Here is a 20,935-nt window from a genome sequence, read left to right as displayed (position 1 = left end):
TACTTTGGATGAGCTGTGTACAAATACACACATTTCACCTGTGATTGATGCGGTGCAAGTATTTTCCTACAATAAAAAGAGAGTGTTTTCCTTAGGTCAGAGCAGATAAAAGCGAAGAACCTGTTACTGATCAGAACTGGATTCATGCATGGTACAAATAAAACATGACAAATGTAACCAACATCTCCGTGTACATTAGTCTTAGCTGGGAAAATTGCAGAACTAGTAAATTTTATGAAGTGTTTATTCTTATAGAAACAAGTAAAATAAAACTACAAGATGATACAGAAGCAAATCTTCCACCATTTCCATACTTGGTAACTGACTGATTGTTAACTTTGAGATAAAAAACACGTCTAGGGGTTTTGTCTTCTGTTGAAGTCAAATATGTTTTGTTGAAAGTTCTTTGAGGCAGAGGCTCTGTCCTTGTTGCGTCTTGTACAATATGCAGCACAGTCAAATCCAGGACTCAAGGATTATCACAGCACTTTCATGCTATGAAGGAGAGTAAAATGTCATGAGCTCTCAGTCTATGGGTTTGCAGCTGGCTGAAGCTAGTGGGTTTTCATTCATGAGCAGGGCAAGCTGAGAGGAAATAGCTGGTCCTTTCTAGTGCAGCCCCATATCTCCGCTGCTCAGGGTGGTGTGCCTGTCTCCTAAGCAAAGGAATAAACAAATGCTCCTCTTTTCGAGAGCCTGGAGACAGACAGCATTGCACTGCACAGGGTGGTGGCTATGTAGCAAGGGAAAGCGTGATACAATTACAAGGAAAGTCCCCAAGGCCAGGTAACCACCTAAGAAAGCAGCTCCTTTGTGGCTTTGGTGGATGGCCAAGAATGAACCATTTTTTGGCAGAATACAGCCTGGTAAGAAATTCAATCTGCGAGCAAGGAGGCTGCCTCCTGCTACTTGTTCTCAGTGTATTGACAAACACTGAGGAAAGTTCTCTACAGATCTGCAGGAGAGCACCTGAGAAAAAAATCTCCTTTATTGTTAATTTTCCTTCCTCATGAAAGCAACGCGCAATGGCCTTAAATTCTGTCTATCTGCTCAGGGGCAAAAGGGGTCAATAGGAGTACAGTCAGTTATATTCTCCTCTCTTGCAAATCTTGCTAAGAGTCATGTAACTCTTGTGAACACCTCAGCTGCAATATGTAACAAAAGCACTTCAAAAAGACGTTGGAACCATTTCACAGAGAAGAGATAAAATAATTTATGCTGCTTTTACAAGAAGTAGCAAGAACTGGTGTCTACGATATTTTGCAGGATATACTGGCACATCATAAATATTGTTAATGTTCCAATCCTGTCAAAGGAGTCACAAAGGTCCATCTGCCTACACAATTACTGTGCAACTTCACAGTAATATAACTGGCATGCCAACCTCCTTGGCTAATCCAGCAGCTTGTCATTTCTCTGTTAAGGCTCTCCTTGTTATTGGTTAATAGCTCACAGAGAGAAAACATTAATTACCATCACTACCCATTAGGGCAAATCAAACCAAAACACTCAGACTACATAAACCCCAGAATACTATAATCCCCAACAATAACATTAAAATGTAATGTGAAATAAACTGCTAATTGTTTTTGAGCAGGTAATTTTTCCTAGTAATTGAGTCAGAATAAAAAGGCTCACTCAGTTTTGGCACAGGAAAGGGAAGTTGTACAGATTCCTGGGTGTCCTCGTTCCCACAATGCTTCCCTGGATGAAGGGACTCAGGCTGGTAAGTTAGGAGGTCTGTGTTTTACACCAGTCCTTGCCAGCTCCAGAGAGCCTGCCCTATGGAAACCGAGGGCGGGAGAGCCTCTTGGTGTGCAGGACCTATTTGACCTCACCAAGGATCAGTTAGTGTGGTTCCTCTTCACCTCTGCGAATCTCCCCCGTGCACAGCAGTGAAGGGCTCTCCTCATGGAGAGTTTGTGTTGCTTGCCACAGAGGCCAGACATAATTTCTTCAAATTCAGCTCAAAGGCAATAAAACATATTCTCAGACGTTCTTAACTTAGCATTTTAAAGGAATAGCTTGAAATTTGATTACTGATCTGACTTACACGTTTGGTTGGTTGGTTTTTTTTTTTTCTGGTTATTAGAACAGAATTCTATGAAAATATTCTTAATTTCCAAGTATCCATGTTACACAAATAAGCAATAAAAGGACTTTCCAAAGCAAGACAGTACTAAGTATTGTAGCTATAAATCACTGGCTATCAGAACATCATACCATTATACAATATATCTACTATGAGTCATCCATTAAACAGTGTTCCAGTCAGAAACCTGGCACACAGGGTCTTGGGCTAAGATTAATGTTTTAATATACTTTAAAACCATTTACAGAACAAAATGTACACAGTTGCTCAGAGGGATCCTAGGTTTTGTGTTACAAGAAAGCAAAATATGAAATTAAACGATGGGGGATATTTTTAAAACAGCATCTGTGTCCACATCTACGCTATATCGAAGGAGTCAGCGCAGAATTAGGCATTCTGGACAGGAATTATAATGGTTACATTCGCACACCCTTGAGTCCCGGCTGCCGTAGCCATCGCTCTGCTGGGGCTGCAGCTTTGACCTCTGCAGGTCACTGCGCCAGGCTGAGCTCCTGCAGGGTTCCCGTGGCACATCCAGCACTGCGGCCACCCGCTCCTCGCCGGCAAGGTGCACCATGGTAAGCGTCACACAGGGTGTGAGGCAGAGCAAAATGCAGCCTTGTCACCCCCGAAGAGCTTGGTTTCTGAACTGGAGTTGCCAGAGGGAGGCAGCTTTTCAGGAAGGCATCCTAAGTATGAGCCTGACTGATGGAGGAGGGCAGAGAGGACGTCAGAAAGGGGCACCGAGGAGGAGAAACAGGGGCAGTCAGGGTAGTCTAAACAAATAGTACAGGAACTACTCGACCTGCTGTTCATTTGGACTGGGAACGGAGTCAGAATGCTCACAAGGTCTGCTGCCATCTTCTCGCAGAGGTGAGAGGTAATCCCCAATGAAAAGGGATAAGAGGTTCAGTTATTCTAGCACCTGTCCGCCACCACACCTGAGCAAGAGTCACTGGGCACAGAAAAATGGGACAAGGCAGAGGTAACTCAAACATCTATTCACGTGGTGCCTTGGCTGATTTTGCAGCCATGCCTGAGCTCTGGGCATGTTGTTGTCACGCCCTAAGCCAGGCTAGTTTAAGCCTATGTGGAATATATCTAACAACTGACTGTACTTATGCTCATGTTAGAGGTCTAAGATCTAGATCTGCAAAGGTGTTTCCTAGGGACTAGGTACACATATAGTTTTGATGACAACTCTCTAGAGGCACTCGGTCTCTGCTCCAGTGCCTTTCCTGGGGTGACTTGCTGCCAGGTGGAGCCTCCAACCCTTTCAAAGATGCTGGGGAGAGGGGACACCAGGAAATTCAGAAAACAGTCAGTTGGGCGTATGCAATCATAAGCTATTCAGAGGTGAAATGGTAAGGAAAGGAACCTAATCATCCAAATAACTGACCTGTCATTGGTCGATTGCTCATTCTGCCAACTAAAGCTAAAGGCCGTGTACATACATAACTAGCCCAAGTCTATTGCCCTTTTTCTCCTGCTCAAAGTCATTTCTGTTTCTTCTCCCATACTCTTACCCCATGTGCTTGGCTGTCACCTGTAAAGACACTTTGATGCCCTTTCATTTATTTCTCTTCTGTTTCAGGCCACATCTGTTTGGCCTTAAATACCTTCAAGAGGAGCAGGGTGGCTGGGTCATGACTGAAAATGGGCAATAATACAGGTCTGCACAGCAGTCACTGAAGGGCAATGAAATAGCATGGACAGCATTCACCTCACCCAACCTGGATATCTGACTTCACGGTATAGAAGCGTAGACTGAAGCAGTCCCTGGAGAGGAGTGAGCACTCTGCATTTAATTCACCTGACCTGTTTTAGCCACCTGCATTAGAGCGAGGGGAATGGTCTCCTGGACTCAGACAGAGCTGACTGCACTGGCAGCGCTGCCACTTAATCACACAAATCCCAGTGAGGAAAATACCTGTGGCAGCACAGTGTCAGGGAGAATATCGCGTTTTGGAAACATTATGGTACTGTCCTTCTGAAGGGAATTCCTTTTGGAAACATCCGTCTTCTGAGGTATTTCGAAAAATCTACTTTCTGGCCAATTCACACTCAAATTTCTCACATTTTAGGCAGATCCTTTTAAAGACACACAGTAAGGAAAACTTGGAGAGCAACCTCAAGTTTAATTTGAATTATCTTGAATTAGTAGTTGATTCTGCAACAGCAAAGTTTATAAACATAATTGCTTTATATTCTCTGAGAAATAACAAAACCTAAGCTGCTTAAATGTGCTGTTCATTTGGGCAGCCTTGTATGGAAAGCACAGGAGCAGGAGTTCATTAAGGGATGCCATGTCCATACAGCATAGCACAGAATCCACCAAAAAGGCAAACGTTAGCATTTGCACTTGTTGATCTGACATTTAAGAAGTTGCTACTTGACATTTTTCTATGCCTGCGTTTTTAGGAGCTAATGATGTATCATCTCATCTATTCACCTTTCAGTCTCTCAGATGCATAGAAGACAGTGTAACTGATAGAGATTTATGGTCACCCAGGTCCCACCCCACATTTTTAGGTCATCTTCACTTTCTAGTTACAAACCTCTCCCATCTCTTGAGGAAAAACAAAGGGAAAAATGATAAAAAGCCTCAGTAAAGCATGGAGAATTGAATTAGTGTCAGAACTCAGTCAAGCACAACTTCACACCAGCAAAGACTAACAGCCTTTAAGGGACTGCTATAGCTCAGTCCTGAGGGTAAAATAAGTACACCCTTCTTGAGCAGCAATTCTGAAGGCATGTCATGAATTTTAGCAAATCTGGAGTGGATTCACTCATTTTGCACATACAGCCAGCATGTGCTTTCCTATGACAAGCTCATATGAAAACCCAGTGGCTGCAAATGGCCACTGTGGCCAGGCAGGAGAATTGCAGTCGATGACAGCAAGACGGGGGATGCTGAGAGTTTGAAAAGAGCTGTCCTGGGAGTGCTCACTTCCCACTGCCACAACAGCAGAGCTTCAGGGTCCAGAGACAGTGTGGGAGCATAATGACTTGGCAGAATGACAGGTTAAATCCCACTTTTCACAGAGACATTTTAATCTGTAGTTTGGCCTGTGTGCTGGGTATTCAGCCTCCATCCTTGCTGTGGCTGAAAGTGCAGGTCTTCCTCACCTGAGCAGAAAAGATGCAGCCTGAAAACCTGGGAACAAGCCCCGGGACCTCATGCCTTCAGCTTCAGGACAGTAATGCATTTTGTAGTACAAAGTCCTTTCTGGAATCACATTTCTGGAGGAAATGGCACTCCACCTCCTAAATAAGGGACTGTGTGTAGGGATCACACTGCTGAAATACCATCTGCAGGATCTGTCAGAGCCTGGGTTATTTTGACAAGAAATACCTTGGGACTGGGCTACATGAAAGCTATCATCCCTCCTTTTGCGATGCTGCAACAGTTTTGAGAAACCTGAGCCTACTAATAGAGACAGCTTTAAAAGAGCAAGTAACTGAAACATAGACAGAATAATTCCTGGGGAAAGGAAGATGAGGAAATACGTCCCAAAATAAATACTTATTCTTAGACTCTTAAAGCTCTTTTTTCCCCTCCTGATAGCAGCTGTTAATTTGATGGTGCCTTCCCATTGAGAAAGCTACCATAATAACACTGTTGAGAAAGCTCAGATCTTTCTCAGAGATAGTGACTGACTGACTTCTTTGCAGCCCAGATTCAGTTGTTCCACATAAACCACAAATACTCTCCACAGAAGTGCCATTTATGAATGCTGTGAAGGTCCTTTAATCATCCATACTTCATATTCTGGGCACAGCACACCACACCAGATCAGTGAATCTGACACCACCAGGATTACATGGTGCTTTGTTTTCTCCATTGCTCTGAGAATTTTGAGAACATAAACAAGAATATAAAGACCCTTCGGAAAAAATGATGGGAATTACTGCTCTGTTTTCATGCCATTTGACCCTGACAGATCTGTCTTCAAATGAAGGCAGATACTGATTCTAGCCTGAAAATTTGTGAGAATTCTTTGAATATTGGCTGGTTCTGAATTCACAACATCCCATTAGTCTGCATTAAACTCATTGAACCTTGTGGAAGGAGGAAGACTTGATCTTTCCTAGGATGGAAGAAGAGATTCTTATTTACATCTGAATTACTGCAGTGTTATGCCAGTGCAATCCAGTGATTTCAATGATGGTTAAACTGGTGCAGCACAGTCCTGGCACTGCCCATGAGCTTACTGCTGTCAGAAACTTCATTTGCAAATGATTCATCAGCATAAAACAAATTGATCCTCTTGAAGGTGAACACATGTTCCTGAACTGAAGTCGCATTCATTCCCTTGCCTCCAAGGAAGGTCACACTGCCCTTTGCTCACAGGCACAGGATACTGTCAGTGATCCCATGACAGCTGTGCCTGGGTGCCAGAGCTGCAGAGGAAGAGATTCCATCCCTGTGCATCCTGCACAGTACTACTCCATCTTCCTTGTCCCTGCAGCTTAGCAATGCTGGACAGGACTGGTGAGGGGGAGTCTAGACAGTAAATGCTGTTAGGAAGCAAAGAATTATACCCTGAGAAATGTAATTCTGATGCTACTAGAGAAGTGCAATGGCAGCAGGAGGGACTGTCCTCTCCACATGTCAGTCCTGTTTTGTGGATGAAGACAGAGGCAGACAGAGCAGGGATTTCCTTTCCCTGTCACCTCCTGGGGTGACCCCCTGTAGACACAGGCACATCAGGCACTGTGCTTCCCTGCACCTCTCAGGCTCAACCACCACACCTATGAACCTCAGAAATGCGATATGGTGCTTTCTAATGCAGTTCAGAAATGCTCCTTAGCTGGGACAGTTTCTCTTTAAACTTGAGCATTAGAGCCAAGCCTTCCTGTTCTCCCTCTCTGTCTATAGATTTCCCAATTACCAGTGGCATCCTTTCCGTGTAAAGAAAAAAAAGTTAAATGGATCTTAGAAAGATGTTAGTGACTACACTGTTCCTGTTTCAAAAGACAGTTTGTGACTCTCCTGTCCTGGTATATCATTTGCTATGTCAGGAAAGAACTTGTGCCACTCAAATACCTGCTCTTCCCTGCTTTACTGGTGAAAGCTAATGAGAAGACAGGTATCTGTCACAGGGGAAATAGGAGGGATGGGAGACATGAGCTTGTCTTCATGAGCCTGCTTAGGAAAAGGAAAACTAATGGGATTTGGGTATTTATTTGTATATGACAAAAATTATCCTGGGGCACCTAGAAGGCTAAAGCACAGCCTCAGTCCTTTGCTTGTAAATGATGAATTAATGGGTTTGGTTCACTCGCCCACAACAGGCACTCTTGCTCCCTGTTTTACTTTGGAGCTGAGCCAAAAATGCCAGAATTTCATCACTGAACATGATATGGTGAGACAAAAAACTGGTGGAAAACCTTTGACTTCAATAGATCTTGGCATGGCTGTAACTGGAGACTGACTTTGGCCCTCTCTGACTTACACAAAAGCAAGTAATATATTTTATTCTCTCCAGGCCAGCCTTGCTGAGCCAGTTTGTCCCAGTGAAGTCAATGCACAAATATAATCTGCAAATGCACAAAATTTGCACAATTTGTGAATTCACAAATAAACACTGGGTCTGGTCTCACCAAGCCTCACTCCTATACCTGAGGCAGCAGAAGGGCAATGTTTTAAACACCCAGCTGGACCCTTCATTAGACGAAGGGTTCCTAGGCAAGATCATGACAGCTTTCACAAGAACACTGACCCTCTTCTAGCATAGAAGATACACTAGAAGACTCAGGACACATGACCGGTAGGCACTGGCCAATGATTCTCTGTTAGAAGTTTGGTCTTTGATTGCTTTTGCAGCTAGATGATACTCTAGAATAGCTTTGAGTCATCTCTTTGGGCCTAAACTGGTGGCAGAGGCCCCTGTAAGTAATCTAGTGGAAGCAGGATAGAGGAACAGATGGACTAAGACGACTTTGGAAATGCTTTGAGAGTGACAGAAAAACTCTGAAAATAGTTATGTTAATGAAGAATCAAATTAATTTAACAAGAATGGAGCCTCCTGAAGCATAACACATGAAACAACTCAGAGGATCAAAGCGTCCTTCTCCTTTGTGGAGCTCTACCTGCTCCTCCCTGCTTCCAGGGGCGGCTGCACCATGGGGACCTGCTGGGACTACTGAGGCAAACACAAGTAACACGGGGCAGCAGATTTGCCATTTAACTTCACTGGTATCAGCTATGAGCCTCTTATTTGAGAAAAATAGGTTTTTAAACCTCCCAGGCCCTGCCAGGCTACATCAGAAGGAACTGAAAGCAACAAGAGATAAGAAGGTAACATTTGTATAGCAAGAAGTCCTAAAATTAACACTGTTCCTGAAATGATGCGAATCTCCTTTGTTTTCTTGGCTCTCTTTCCCTCTCTATTCCTCCAAAAACAGGGAAAGTCACCAGTATTGTAACCCCATAAATCACAGTAATTTCCCTTTATACATTCCTCATCTTCCCACAAAGCTCAACTTTTTATGTCTACTGTTTTACTGTGATAGGGAGGAAAACCTAATACACTTGTGGTTTTCACTTGAATTTGTCAATGGTGAGATTATTTATAGTGTTCTAGTGTCCATGAGGATACTAGATTTTTTAATATTACTACTACCATGGCCTTGCTTTAAAGACTGAAATCCTCCTCACTTTCTCTTGGTCTCACTAATAATGCTGAGTGGAAAGCAGCTTAGTGGTTTCTCCTGCTTCCAGGAGGAGGGTTTCAGGCAGTACAGATAAACTGAGTGCCCTTTGTCATCCCACCTCACGCCCATAGTGATAGCAACTTTAGTGAAAGGTTTGTGAAGGGGAAGGGACTATGTGCTCCTGTCAGGGACAGAGAGTGCATGCTGCACCGTCAGCTGGAGTGGTAAACTAGCTCAGGATCTTTAAAGTATATCTACGTCTACACAAGGAGGCAAGAACAGGCTTCAGTCTATCACACCCCATGTCCAAGATACTTTCCACCTCAGCAAGAGCTGAGTTACAGGTACTGCCAGTGGAAAGGATGGTGCCAGGCTCCGCCCAGCCCATGCCCATCTCCTCACTGAGAAGATGAAATCACGGTGCTTGTAATAAAAGATGGATTGCTTTGGGTTCTTCCTTACCAGCTCTGCTGCTGTACCCACATAAGAGGGGGTACAGATTATTTATACATTAAGGCATAAATAAGCTGTGTGTCAGAGAGCTGGGACTTAACAGTGTGATTGGAGCATGCCTGAATGGGTGCTGGGTCCTTACTCTCCGATATACCATGGCCAAGCATGAGAGCCCACACAGGGCTCCCAGAAGCTACCAGGGGAGCACTGGCCCTTGCTATGGACTCTATAAAACTGCAATTGAAATCGAAACTTTCACACCATACAATGCTAGAAGCAAGGGTGAAACTACTACATGAAAGGTGAAGAGGCTACAGAAGGGCCTGGAGAAAGAAGAGAACAGGTATCTCCACTAGAACAGGAAAGTGATAAAAATACAGTAAGATCTCTTAAAGTTTTTTCTGGAAGAGGTTCTAATTACTGAGCCATTACTGATTTATGACAAAACTTAGTCCCATCTACAAACATTTTTACTGGTGCCCATGGAGCTGATCAATTAATCATTTTGTCATTAGCAGAGTTTCCCTTCAGTCATTAGCTGTATCTTCTTTTACCCTTATCAGTACTGAGTATTAAAATTACTAGTCTTGTGGAATACAAAAAATGAAAAAATACAGACCTGATGTGCAAGACTATATTATAGATTAGGCAGCAAGAGTTTTATTTATATTTCCAAGGTTTTTAATGGAGAACATAATGTGCTGTTCACAGATCACCTTTCTTCTGTGGGTCAGTCTCATTTAAGAAGGTGATAAAAGAGACCCCTTCCTATAAAATCTGTCCCAGTAATAGTGTAATTAATGCAGCTGCTACTTCAGATACAACATGCAAAAAATTAGCTCAAGTAACATTTTTCAGTATATGTAAATAAGTGTTCATACACGTGTCCTGTTTATTTTTCTTCAAGTGTCCCTGAACCTTTTTCATTGCTTCTTCGCTTCTTGCATGGCCACCCGGGCTCACATCTTTCTCTTCCATCGTTTCAGATCCAGATCAATCCAAGACAGAGAGAGATAAGAGAGAGAGATAGAGAGAATTACATAATCAGAAAGCAGGAAAAAAACAAGGTAAAAAAAGCGAATTAAGATATATATCGAAAAAGTGGCTTGACTTACCATTTTACATGAACCAAATGATCATCAAAGGGTTTAACTCTGTGCAGCAAACTATATGCGAGTAAGAATGCAGTATGGCCTCTCTGGATCACTGGGAGAATGTGGGTGTCTTGTTGGGGATGAAGTTCCTCTCTTGCTCCTCCTGTCTTTTGTCTTTGTTATTTAACAGAACCTTCTTTCAAAATTATATGTATTTGTTAGCCTCATAAATATGTATTCACTGTAAGTATTTTCCCATGGCATTGCATATTTAAAATCTATTGTGAAACTTTAGGCAGAAAAAAAAAAGCAGGAGCTAATGGGGTGGAAACACATTTATTATTTTGCAGAATAAATACCACCACCTTCATCTCTGTTTATGGCCATTAGATAAGAGATATCTGTGACTGTTTGAAATTCCTTCTACACAATTCTGTATTTCTGTATATACTGGAGGTAGGAGTAACACACACATGAGCCTGTCAAGCTCAGAAGATGCACAGGTGGAAACTGGATAAATGCAGCAAACTACAGGAAGTCAGATGTAGTTATCTTAAAATGGACTTAATGAAACAGAGGGTGCAGTAGGGATAGAAAAAATGACAAGCTATAAGGCCTTCATTTGCTCTGTTAATCATCATTAAAATAAAAATATTATGGGAATCTACCTGGTGGAATAAGTAAATTTTTAACATCAATCCTTTAAGTCTTCATATACTCATATGAAGACTATATGCAATTTCATCACGTTAAAAACTTGACCCGGCTGTTCATTTTCTTTTCCCAATCATGTATTTACAAGTTTATTATGTTACTAAAATAACAAAATACACTTTCTAGTAATGTTTGGAGACTTGAATATATTAACAGGTCACCTCACCTCCTTTTTTTCTGAATTTTTTTTAAGGAAGGAAAATCTAGAATGTGAGGTACAGTGTGTGTACCCTCATCCCGTACTTGACTGCAGAACAAAAACAGGAGATCCCAGGTCTTCTGGCCCCAAGTTTTGTACCTCGCCTCTAGACAGCAGTTCACTGCTGAGTCAAAGGCATGAAAATTTGGTTTGGAAGAAGAAAGTGCAAAACAAGGGCTTTGTTCATCAATCATGTGCTTAGCTAACCAGCTAAGGTTTCTCTCTCTTGTACCAGATTCAAAGATTTTCATTGCTCGGTGAAAGATCTGAGCAAGGTTGATGGAAATTCTCAGAATCTGCACCCTCCATGCGTGTTTTACCAGATCGCTGTCATGAACTGGTGAATGGGAATGCCTGGTTTTGTTGTGGCTGTAGTAATTTTACTTGGGTGTTAAGATGGAAAGGAGTCATACAGTACTTACAGGATCCCTTTTTACAAGGCCCGGGTTAGGCACAACAGCAATGAGGTGGGCAATTGTAAACACGGAGTTCAGCACATAAGAAAAAAACAAATTCTTATGCAGTGTTATCCTTTGACAGCTGAGGCTCCTGAAAAATATGTAGCACAGGCCGTAAATTAGTATTTGTCTTCTGATGTCACTTTAACAAGCTCCTTCTGGCAACAGCCTCTCAAGAATGCTTTTTGGCAAGGCACAATAGGAAAATAGATGCTTTACATTGCAGCCATAACCTCTGACAAATTTTTGGTTTTGTTTTTACACCTGTTTAGCATCACATGCTTTTTAGACCATTTTGTAAAGAGCCATTTGGTCACATTCTCAGCCCTTGATGCCTTTCTTTATTTCATGGTAATCGAGATATTAAGTGGTGAAGCAGAACCCTGAGAATTATTAGATGCGCGTAATACAAGTAATGAACATCAGCAATACTGCTTTATATGTAACTGTTCCCTGGGGACTCAATGTCTCAAATATTCAGACGAAAATTATTTGCTACTTCAGGAATTAGTGGTGAGACAGGATGGGAACTTTGGGCAGGAATCCCCTTAAATTACAGGGGAATTTGGTTTGGTATCCTGCATGTTTCTGACTCCATTTGAGATCCCAAACCAGAAGCTGTTTTCCTGCTCGAAAGGGGCCGCAATCTTTTCTGAGTGACTGATTTTGGGGAGGGTAGGATTTCTGCTGTTGTGGGTAGCAAAATTTCCAAGAGAAGTCCGCAGAATTCTTGTGCAACCAAATCATGACTGCAGTTTCAAACCTGAACCGTCTTTCTAACTCATGCCCAAATCCTCATGCCACCTCCTTGGGCTCCCCCTGACACAGAGAACAACCCCCCTGCAGCACTCCATGCCCCGGAGCACAGCCCAGGACTGGCAGGAGGTGATTGCAGAAAGGCAGTTATGGAGTTGTTAGATAATGCTGTGATGTCTGTATGCAGTGATCACTGAGAGCAGGCAGGCAAAACCAGCAGGTAAAAACCAGCTAAGAGGAAGAATCACTGTCTCACTGACGCAAGCCTCCCCTGCGGCACTAGGAGTCTTTTGCAGTATGGAACGGAGCACAGGCTGTGACTTTCTGATGCTCTGTGTGTGGAGGTTAATGCAGAATGCACTTTCTTTAAAAACACAGAGCTAATCTAACCAACTGAACTCTTTTCTGCTTGTTTTGCTTGTTTGTTTATTTATTTATGTTCTTTTCTTAGCTCCTGGGTCACCTGCCACTTATTCTTAGTTCTCCATACACCTATTTTCTGAGTCATTGGATGGAATTCTTCCTTTAGCTTGAGGTTGTATTTCTGGTTATGGTCATTATCATCAGGCAATGCTCATCACTTTTATTGACCTCCTTATTTACCAAGACAGATTCTTTGTTTCAGGATGTCCATAAGATGCAGGTCTCGGGGGCTAGGAATGAGAGTATCTCTTTACACTTGCCCTGATTTTATATTCTTCCTTTAGCACCAGCTATTAGCAACTGTTGAGCACCAGATATAGGGCTAGGTGCATTTTCAGTTTGATCCACTGTAGGACAGGATATTGGGCAAAACATACCATTTTTTGGAGCTATTTTTCCTACACTGTTCTTGTCCTTACTCCATCTGTATTTGCCCCCATCACAAATCCAGTCTAATGTTCCTTTTCTGCTCCTAAGCTTTAGTGGTATTTATCCAGTCCTGACTCTTCCTTTCTCCCCATTCTCCATCACTATGCTTTGCCTATGCTACTGACCTCACTTTTCTTGGGACACTATCATGTCCTCATCTCCCTCTATCTTTTTCTTGCAGTCCTGGGAACAGGATTGGTGTGATGCCAACCCTATTCCCAAGAAATAAAAACTTCCCTATTACTTAGAGCAGTCTTTTCAGCTCCTGGCCACAGAGATGCAGACCCTTGTCTCTCCAGCTGCCTCTCTACATGGCTACTGGTACAGACAGACAGTCTTTTGTGATAATCTGTGGCAGGTACATGTGCCTCCACTCCCATTCCTGTCCTTCCTCACTGCTCTGCTTGACTTTTGCCAGTCTTACTCGTCTGTTAAATTGGACTGTCCTTCACTGCGTGTTGCCTTCACCTGCTGTCCAAGCTCCTTTCCCTGCCTGACCTCCTCTCTTAGTTTTACTGCTGCATTGCTCTCTTACTTTCCTCTCAGTGTTACCCACCTTTTTTCCTTGACTCCAGCTTTCATGTTAAAGACCCACCTGGATCATTAAGCATATATTTCCATACCCTCTTTTTTTTTTAATTTGACCTTCAGTGTTTGCTGTCAAAATGGCATCAGCACGTGCCTGACACAGTCCTTACCGAGAGGAGAACATTCTAGCAAAACCAAAACCCTTACTTGATTCATCCTCTCTGCTGGTTTTGACAATCATCTGTAATTTTCTCCTTCTCTGACCTCTCTTAGCTCTCTTCCTGGCCCTCTTCATGATTTCCTAATCATTCCTTTGTGGCATTTTTGAAGGCTCCTTGTCACTCCCTACCCATCTTTCTGTATGCTTCCTACTCTGCTTCATTAACCAGTATGCAAGAAGGCATCACTAAGCCAGTTATCTGGGTCTAAAACTTGTGAGTTTTTTTGTGTCACTATGCCTCTATCAATTGTGTCTCAGAGTTTCAGAGTCTCCTGTGCTGCTCATGGTTACCCTGTGTTTCACATTTATCCCATGTCTCCTACATTTCCTTTGACAGAGATAGGTCCTCCTACCTACTCAGAGAGTCACCCTTACTTTTGAGTTCCTACCTCCACTTCTCTATTGCATCTAGGATATTTTGACTTCCAAGGAGCTTTTAGCATTATTTTCTTCATAGATCTACGCTGTGAATCTGTCATTTCTTCTCATTCATGAATATCGAGAATACCAATTTTCACCCCCAGCCAGTTATTTTCCTTCTCCTACTCACTTGTTTAGTTTTCAAATTATTTTCACGCTTTCTGCCATGCTCTCTGTTGCCTCTAGGGAAAACTCCCAACAAACTTCCACAAATTATTCTTCCACCCATTATCCTTCTTCAACTCGCTTTAAAAGCCCTGGCAATGATTAGACTGTAGGTGCATTCCACAACACACCATCTATTATTCTGGCAAATCTAGACTTACTGTACTCCCAATCTGTCTTTATACAAATGTCTTTGTTTTAGTAATTCAATTGGAAGTGATTTGGAGCCAGGAGTCCCTTTTTTCTTTTGTGTTTTATCATATAAGATAATGGGGTCTCAGTTTGCAATTATAAAAATATTGCAATAATGTGATGCATGTAGCTGTTAGACACTCTATGAATACTCTGTCTCCTCTTATGAGTTAGTATTGCTTAGTGATGCTTGTCACTATTGATTCAGTATTCCCTTCTGAAAGTACTGCAACATCTGTGATACAAATCATTATGAATCTTGATACCCAAAACTGAAAGGAAAATTAATCTCTGCCAGGAAAGACTTATATGTGGGAAACAGCAACCTCTGTGAGCTGTTTGTTGCTGCCTCTACAGTCCAAGGCTATTATATGGCCCCAAAGCCATCTCTTGCTGTCTGATTGACTGTCTGATTGACAGCTTGCCTCCTATTGAAGGTCAAATAATCTATCGCTGTCATAGCCAGACGATAGAAAACAACTGAAGGTAACATGAACCCTGCTCCCATACAGCTTTATTCTCACTTTCTTATGATCATAGTTTGGTTTCCTCTTTGTCCTCTCATTTTGCAGCGCTTTCTTTTAATTCGTTTCTCTACTTCTTCCTGTCACCTTTGTATCATGGATTAGTCACGGATGGGGAAGGAGAAGTGGATGAGGAAAGAGAAGAAGGTGTGTTGCTGTCTGGAAGGCTGCCGCAAAGGCAAGTCATTCAGCATGGCCTGGGACCGGTCAGGATCATGCGTTGTCTGTGACTCAGAGTTAAGAGTGAGTCAGACAGCCTGATCCTGCCTTGCTCGCTGCAAGGAATTGCCTTCTTCGTCCATTTTGGGTAGCCAATTTAACCAGATGCTGTCTTTACTGTCCTAAAGAACTCTGAAGCCTGGGTATTGGACTCCAAATCAGATTAAATTGTGCTCTTCCCAATTTTCTCAAAGCATTACTGTCATGGTTTTGTGCTCTTTATCTTTACATGGATGGGAAGGGAATTCATCAGTTTATTGGGCAGAATTTCTAGCTATCTCTGTATCTGATTACTGCACGTTATCACAGTCACCGATCAAACTGCCTCTCTGGAAATCAGCAGAATTCACAACCTGTTTTTTGGATCTGCTTATTTTGAGCTTGTAATCTTACAGACTCTTATACTCTATACAAAGTCCAACCATTTCATTTTTCTATGTTTCCTAGACTCAGTCTTGGTGATGGTTATGTTGGGGGCTTGTTCTTTTACTACCCTTCCTGTCTTGATAGCTGAGGCAGATATATCTAACTGTATAGCCCTAAGATTTATGCCATCTTCTTCTGGCCTCTCAATTTACCAAGCGTACCCTTTTACAGCCTGTATGGACACCTCATCCATGGTGTACCTTTCCAGGGACCAGCAGCAGATGAAGTAACCAGGGAGAAGCTTTGCATAATGTTACTAAGAAAATTACTATTAAAAGGCACACAACCTGAACATATCCATCCATATGTAGTACATATAGATCAAAATTGGGACCAGAAATAGGCTAAGGTGCCGCATGTAAGATTTAAATTCAATAATACAGTGACTCTGAGGCTAGAACTGATTTAAGCACTGCACAAGCTATCTGGGGTTTCATGGAGCACCTTCTACTCAGATTTTTAGAGCAAGGCAACCATCCCTTGTGCACTAGAGGTGGAGGTTCAGCAAGAGGTTCTTTTTAATCCCCAAATTTATGCAATTACTATGCATGTGTAAGCTGGAATTTTGTGTTTGTTACATACTGATGGATTCTACAAATCTTCATACATGTATTTGTGGCCAAAAAAACACATCTCAGAAATTCAGATAATGGAGTTGATGAGATCTCACAATTCCAGCATGTAAAGTTTGTCACATTGTATTTTTTTCACTTATGCTGCAGAATATTAAATCTACAATTTCAAGACACTTAACAAATGCCAGCTACTTTAGACACATAAAAACTCTGTACTAAAAGAGTCATAGCAAATGTTTAAAACTAAATGGTCATGATGATAGAAAATGCACTGGGTGTACTTCATTATGATTCCTCGGCCTTACAGGTGACAAGAAGCAACAGCTGAATGTTTACAGAAATACACTTTAAGTTAAGGTTGCAAGATAAAGGAAGAGAAAAAATGACTAATTTTTCCCTTTTTAGACTTGGAAATTTCAGTGTGAAAACTGCTTTGGAAAATAAAGTTTCTATGGAGAATAAATCCTGGTCTTTTTGAAAATAAGGCAGTTATATCTCTGTGTGTGATTTATTCAGAAGCATTTGTAATTGTTTCTTATATTACTCTTTGTTTCCCAGTGTGCAGTGTGGGGAATACTCATTTGTATCCTTGGAAACTTTATCCAGGTAAAGCTGGAAAACTTTACCTGGCCTTTTAGACTACCTTGCAGTTATCTCCAGATATACTCTAGTGATGGCGAGCATTTCCCTGTCTCTGGGCATGAACTGTTGGTCTGGCTATCTGATTACAAGTAACCAATGCACCTTTGCTGAAATCAGTAAGATACCATCCCATTTGTGTCATTATACTGGATGTATCATTCTCTTTCGTCAAAGTATCTGTGAATGGACATTACAACCCTGATTTCTGAGTGTGCTATCAGTCTGGGAAGTTTGCAGTTTATGGTAATGTTACAGAAGTGAAATACCTTAAAAAGACTGCTTAAGAGCTAGAAGAATATAGCTCATGCAAGCCATAATAACTCTGGATGTACAATAGCTCAGGATCTTGTCTATTGTTTATTGTTGAATATTTTCCTCAGTGCCTTTGCTGTCTTCTAGTGCTTACCATTTCCCTGAACTGAAAACCGAAGGTTGTTCCCAGAGAGCCCTTCACTACTGATTGTGACTGAAGCTATGACTACATGTCTGATGGCAAATCTGAGCTCCCTCTGCTCCTTCACTGCAGACACATTATAATAAATAGTGTGTAGACAGGTTCACTAAAGGACAAGATTTAAATGCTCTAGGTAAGCTGCCATACAGTAGCTGCAATGCTCTCAGTGTACATCAGTTTAGTCTCCTTTAAAATTCTGATACAGCACATCACTGGTTTTCCTTTTAATGATAATGAAAGGCTACACACTAGTGTCAGATTCATGCTTAGTGCTGAGCCCTGTAAGCACCTACTCAAGTCAATAGCTCAGTCCTTTGGCACGGGACGAAGGTGTTCCTGTTCTTCAGGAGCTGGGGGCTCCAAACCACTGCCCTGTGCAGTCACTGCACCTGCCAGGTGCAGGACATGCCCTTCAAGGAACAATAGGCAACTGGTAAATGAAGGGCCTTACCACATCCGCAGTTACACCATTTCCCATGGGTTGCACTTTTACACCAGTCTTGATAAATTTAACAGCATGATCTTGGCTACACACCATTGGGAGATGTCTCATTGGCGAGAGGACCCTGTGCTGAGACTTTTTTTACCAGGATTATGTAAAAATGCACTCAGAAGATCTGTTTCGCACTATCCCTTTCCAAGCTTTTCTTTGGTTACTACTTGAGATCCCTCAGGGAAAGAAGAGAGAGTGTCTGTAAGAAACACTTACTTGAAATAGAAGAAAATTGCCAAGGAAATCAGCAGCGATGCTATAGACAAAGCATGGCCAACGATCGCCATATAATAAAGTATGAACGCCATCTGCAATTTAACAAAAAGAAAAGGCAAACATGAACAATTTGCAGGCACTCGGGTTTTTTTCTCATTGAGGAAGAATCTACAAAATCAACCTCCCATTTTGTATTTCTTTTCTTTCAAAGATTCTTTTTCAATTTACTTTAAATATCAGCAACCTATTAAATAGCATGGCTCATGGTCTAAAGATGAGATAAGTGTTTCTTACATGAGTTGATCTGTTTCTGCTGCACTGAATTAACTGGCAAGATCCCTGCTCACACTATGCATCACTAACTTTCCCGAGCTCTAGGAGAGTACAGCAGACATAACACATTTGGATTTTCAAAAAGCCCATGACAAGTTTCCACACAAAAAAAAAATTGTAAAAGAAAATAGGTTGCCACAGGATTGGTAGAAAGCTTTTATGGTTTGAAAGCAGCTTAAACATTAAGCAAAAGTTTAATATTCACTTTTGGATATGAGTCAGTGGTTAGGCACCCTTAAGACTGATATTGGGGCTGGGTTTTTGTTCAAGATATTCATCAGTGACCTGATGCAGTGAAATCTCCAATTTCCAGGTGATACTTAGGTCTTTCAGATAATAGTGAGGGACTCCAGAAGGGCCTCACCAATGGGACAAGAAGATGCCATATGAGCTTTAATACAGAAAAAAGTGGGGTGATACACCTAGGAACAAATGATCCAAACCTTGCCTACACAGTGCTGAACTCAGAACTGGACACCAAACTCAGGAAGGAGATCTAGGAGTCATCCTGGCCAGTTCTCTGAATCATTGGCTTACTGTGTAACGACAGCCAAAAAGTCAACAAAATGTTGGATATCATCAGGAAAGGCACTGAGGGTAGAATATCATTGTGTCTCTGTTTAAAATTTACATCACACATCTTAAATACATGTGTGTTTCCAGTCTCCACACCTTATGGACATGGCAGAGATAGGAAAGGTGCAAAGAAGGCAACTAAAATAACTAAAGTAGAGTAGCTGTGTTATGACAAGTGGGTACAAATGCTAGGATTCTCCCCTTGTAGGAGTCAGAGTGGGCTTATGATTAAGGCCTACAGAGTTATGAAAGCAGAAGATGAGATGAAGATTATCCTCAACTCCTACCACATTAGAACAGTGCACCCCGAGACAAATTCTGGATCACACTGGTGTGAACCTCACTATTGGGCAACTAGATGGTCTTACAATGCCGTGAAGCCAGTATGCACGAACAGATAATTGGGCTTTCACTTCAACTAGTATCAGTGAAATCTAAGCTAGCCCTATCTGTATTTTGTATGTTAATAGTGAAATAAATAGCAGGACAGCACCTGGGCTGCAGAATGCTGTGGTATTTAAATGTCATATTTTGGTCTGAACCAAGATCATAAGCATCACCCAGCTGTCAGAAGCCTGCAGGAGGCTAAATGGCACACCAGGCTTCACCATTGCCTTATTTTCTGAAAGCACTAAAATAGTATCAGCCTGTCCTGAAAAAAGACTAGATAGGTCTTAGTTCATCTGCCGGGTTTATAGTCTTTTCAGTTCTAGTTCATTCCATTTTTCCTTTCTTATGCATGAACAATTTTCCTTTTTTCAATTAGATGAATTGCTTTCTGTAGCCCAAAGTTTTGCCACTCACATTTTTTTGGTGTTTCCAAGTAATTTTAAACTTTCATGTGAAAACAAATATGAATAAAATTCAGAAAACAAAGCCATTCCTCTTGGCAAGGTGCACGTCCCCTTATCTAGTTTGTTTTTCAGTCATTTTGCAACTTTAGAATCAGCTCCTGCTTTCATTAACCTAAGTGATGATTCAGATTTAAACCAAAGTCACATTTACACCATCCTGACTATGTAGAACAGACATGATCTAAGTGTAAAGTTATGGAAATCTATGCATATTAACTTCAGATTCCCTAGGTCTTCTAGTTTTCCTTCACAAAGGCTAACCACAACATTGCCATTGAGCGCAAATGCTTGACATCTTTTTCTGAGAGCACCTGCAACCCCAGAGAGGGAAGACCAGAGTGCAGAGAAGATGAGGCAACTTTATGAACACAGAGCAGTGGGAGATGTTTTTACCTGTGTGCACGTGACATTTCTTCCACTCTATACTAAGTGGTTGCTATGGTTTTTCATTATATTAGATTGATCTAATTTTCAGGCCTGAATTTAATTTACAAATGAACGGTTCAAAAATACGTTGTTTTGCTGCTTATCCTGTATACAACCCTTACCCTGAAACAGCTAGAAGTAAGAAAGGCTTCCAGATAGCTACATGCAAGTCTATGTGCACCCCAGAGGACTCTTGGTTATTCAAACTATCTACCTTTCAGCGTACAACTGCTAAATTAGTTTAACAGCATATGTGAGACTCAGCAATGGCATTTTTGATTACTCCATGTAAACTTACTACGGTAACTGCTCAAAAAAGCTTTCCAAATATAACAACGAAGACAGATCAGAATGGACTGAACCGTCAGCTAACAAAGCACTAACAAAGAAGTCT

General features: G+C 41.7%; 1 protein-coding gene across 1 annotated transcript in view; it reads right to left on the bottom strand.

Annotated features, from left to right (window-relative positions):
* Nucleotides 1–20,935, bottom strand: part of CALCR (calcitonin receptor) — a 79,980-nt gene that overhangs the window by 32,875 nt on the left and 26,170 nt on the right. The window contains exons 5-6 of the mRNA XM_068405399.1: nucleotides 18,353–18,444; nucleotides 11,635–11,761 (exon numbers count right to left, since the gene is read on the bottom strand). Coding sequence (XP_068261500.1) covers nucleotides 11,635–11,761; nucleotides 18,353–18,444 — 219 coding nt within the window. The remainder of the gene's footprint in view (nucleotides 1–11,634; nucleotides 11,762–18,352; nucleotides 18,445–20,935) is intronic.

The sequence above is a fragment of the Nyctibius grandis genome, chromosome 7 (assembly GCF_013368605.1).
Source record: "Nyctibius grandis isolate bNycGra1 chromosome 7, bNycGra1.pri, whole genome shotgun sequence".
Lineage (NCBI taxonomy): Eukaryota > Metazoa > Chordata > Aves > Nyctibiiformes > Nyctibiidae > Nyctibius > Nyctibius grandis.
This window is presented reverse-complemented; position numbering and strand designations above follow the sequence as displayed.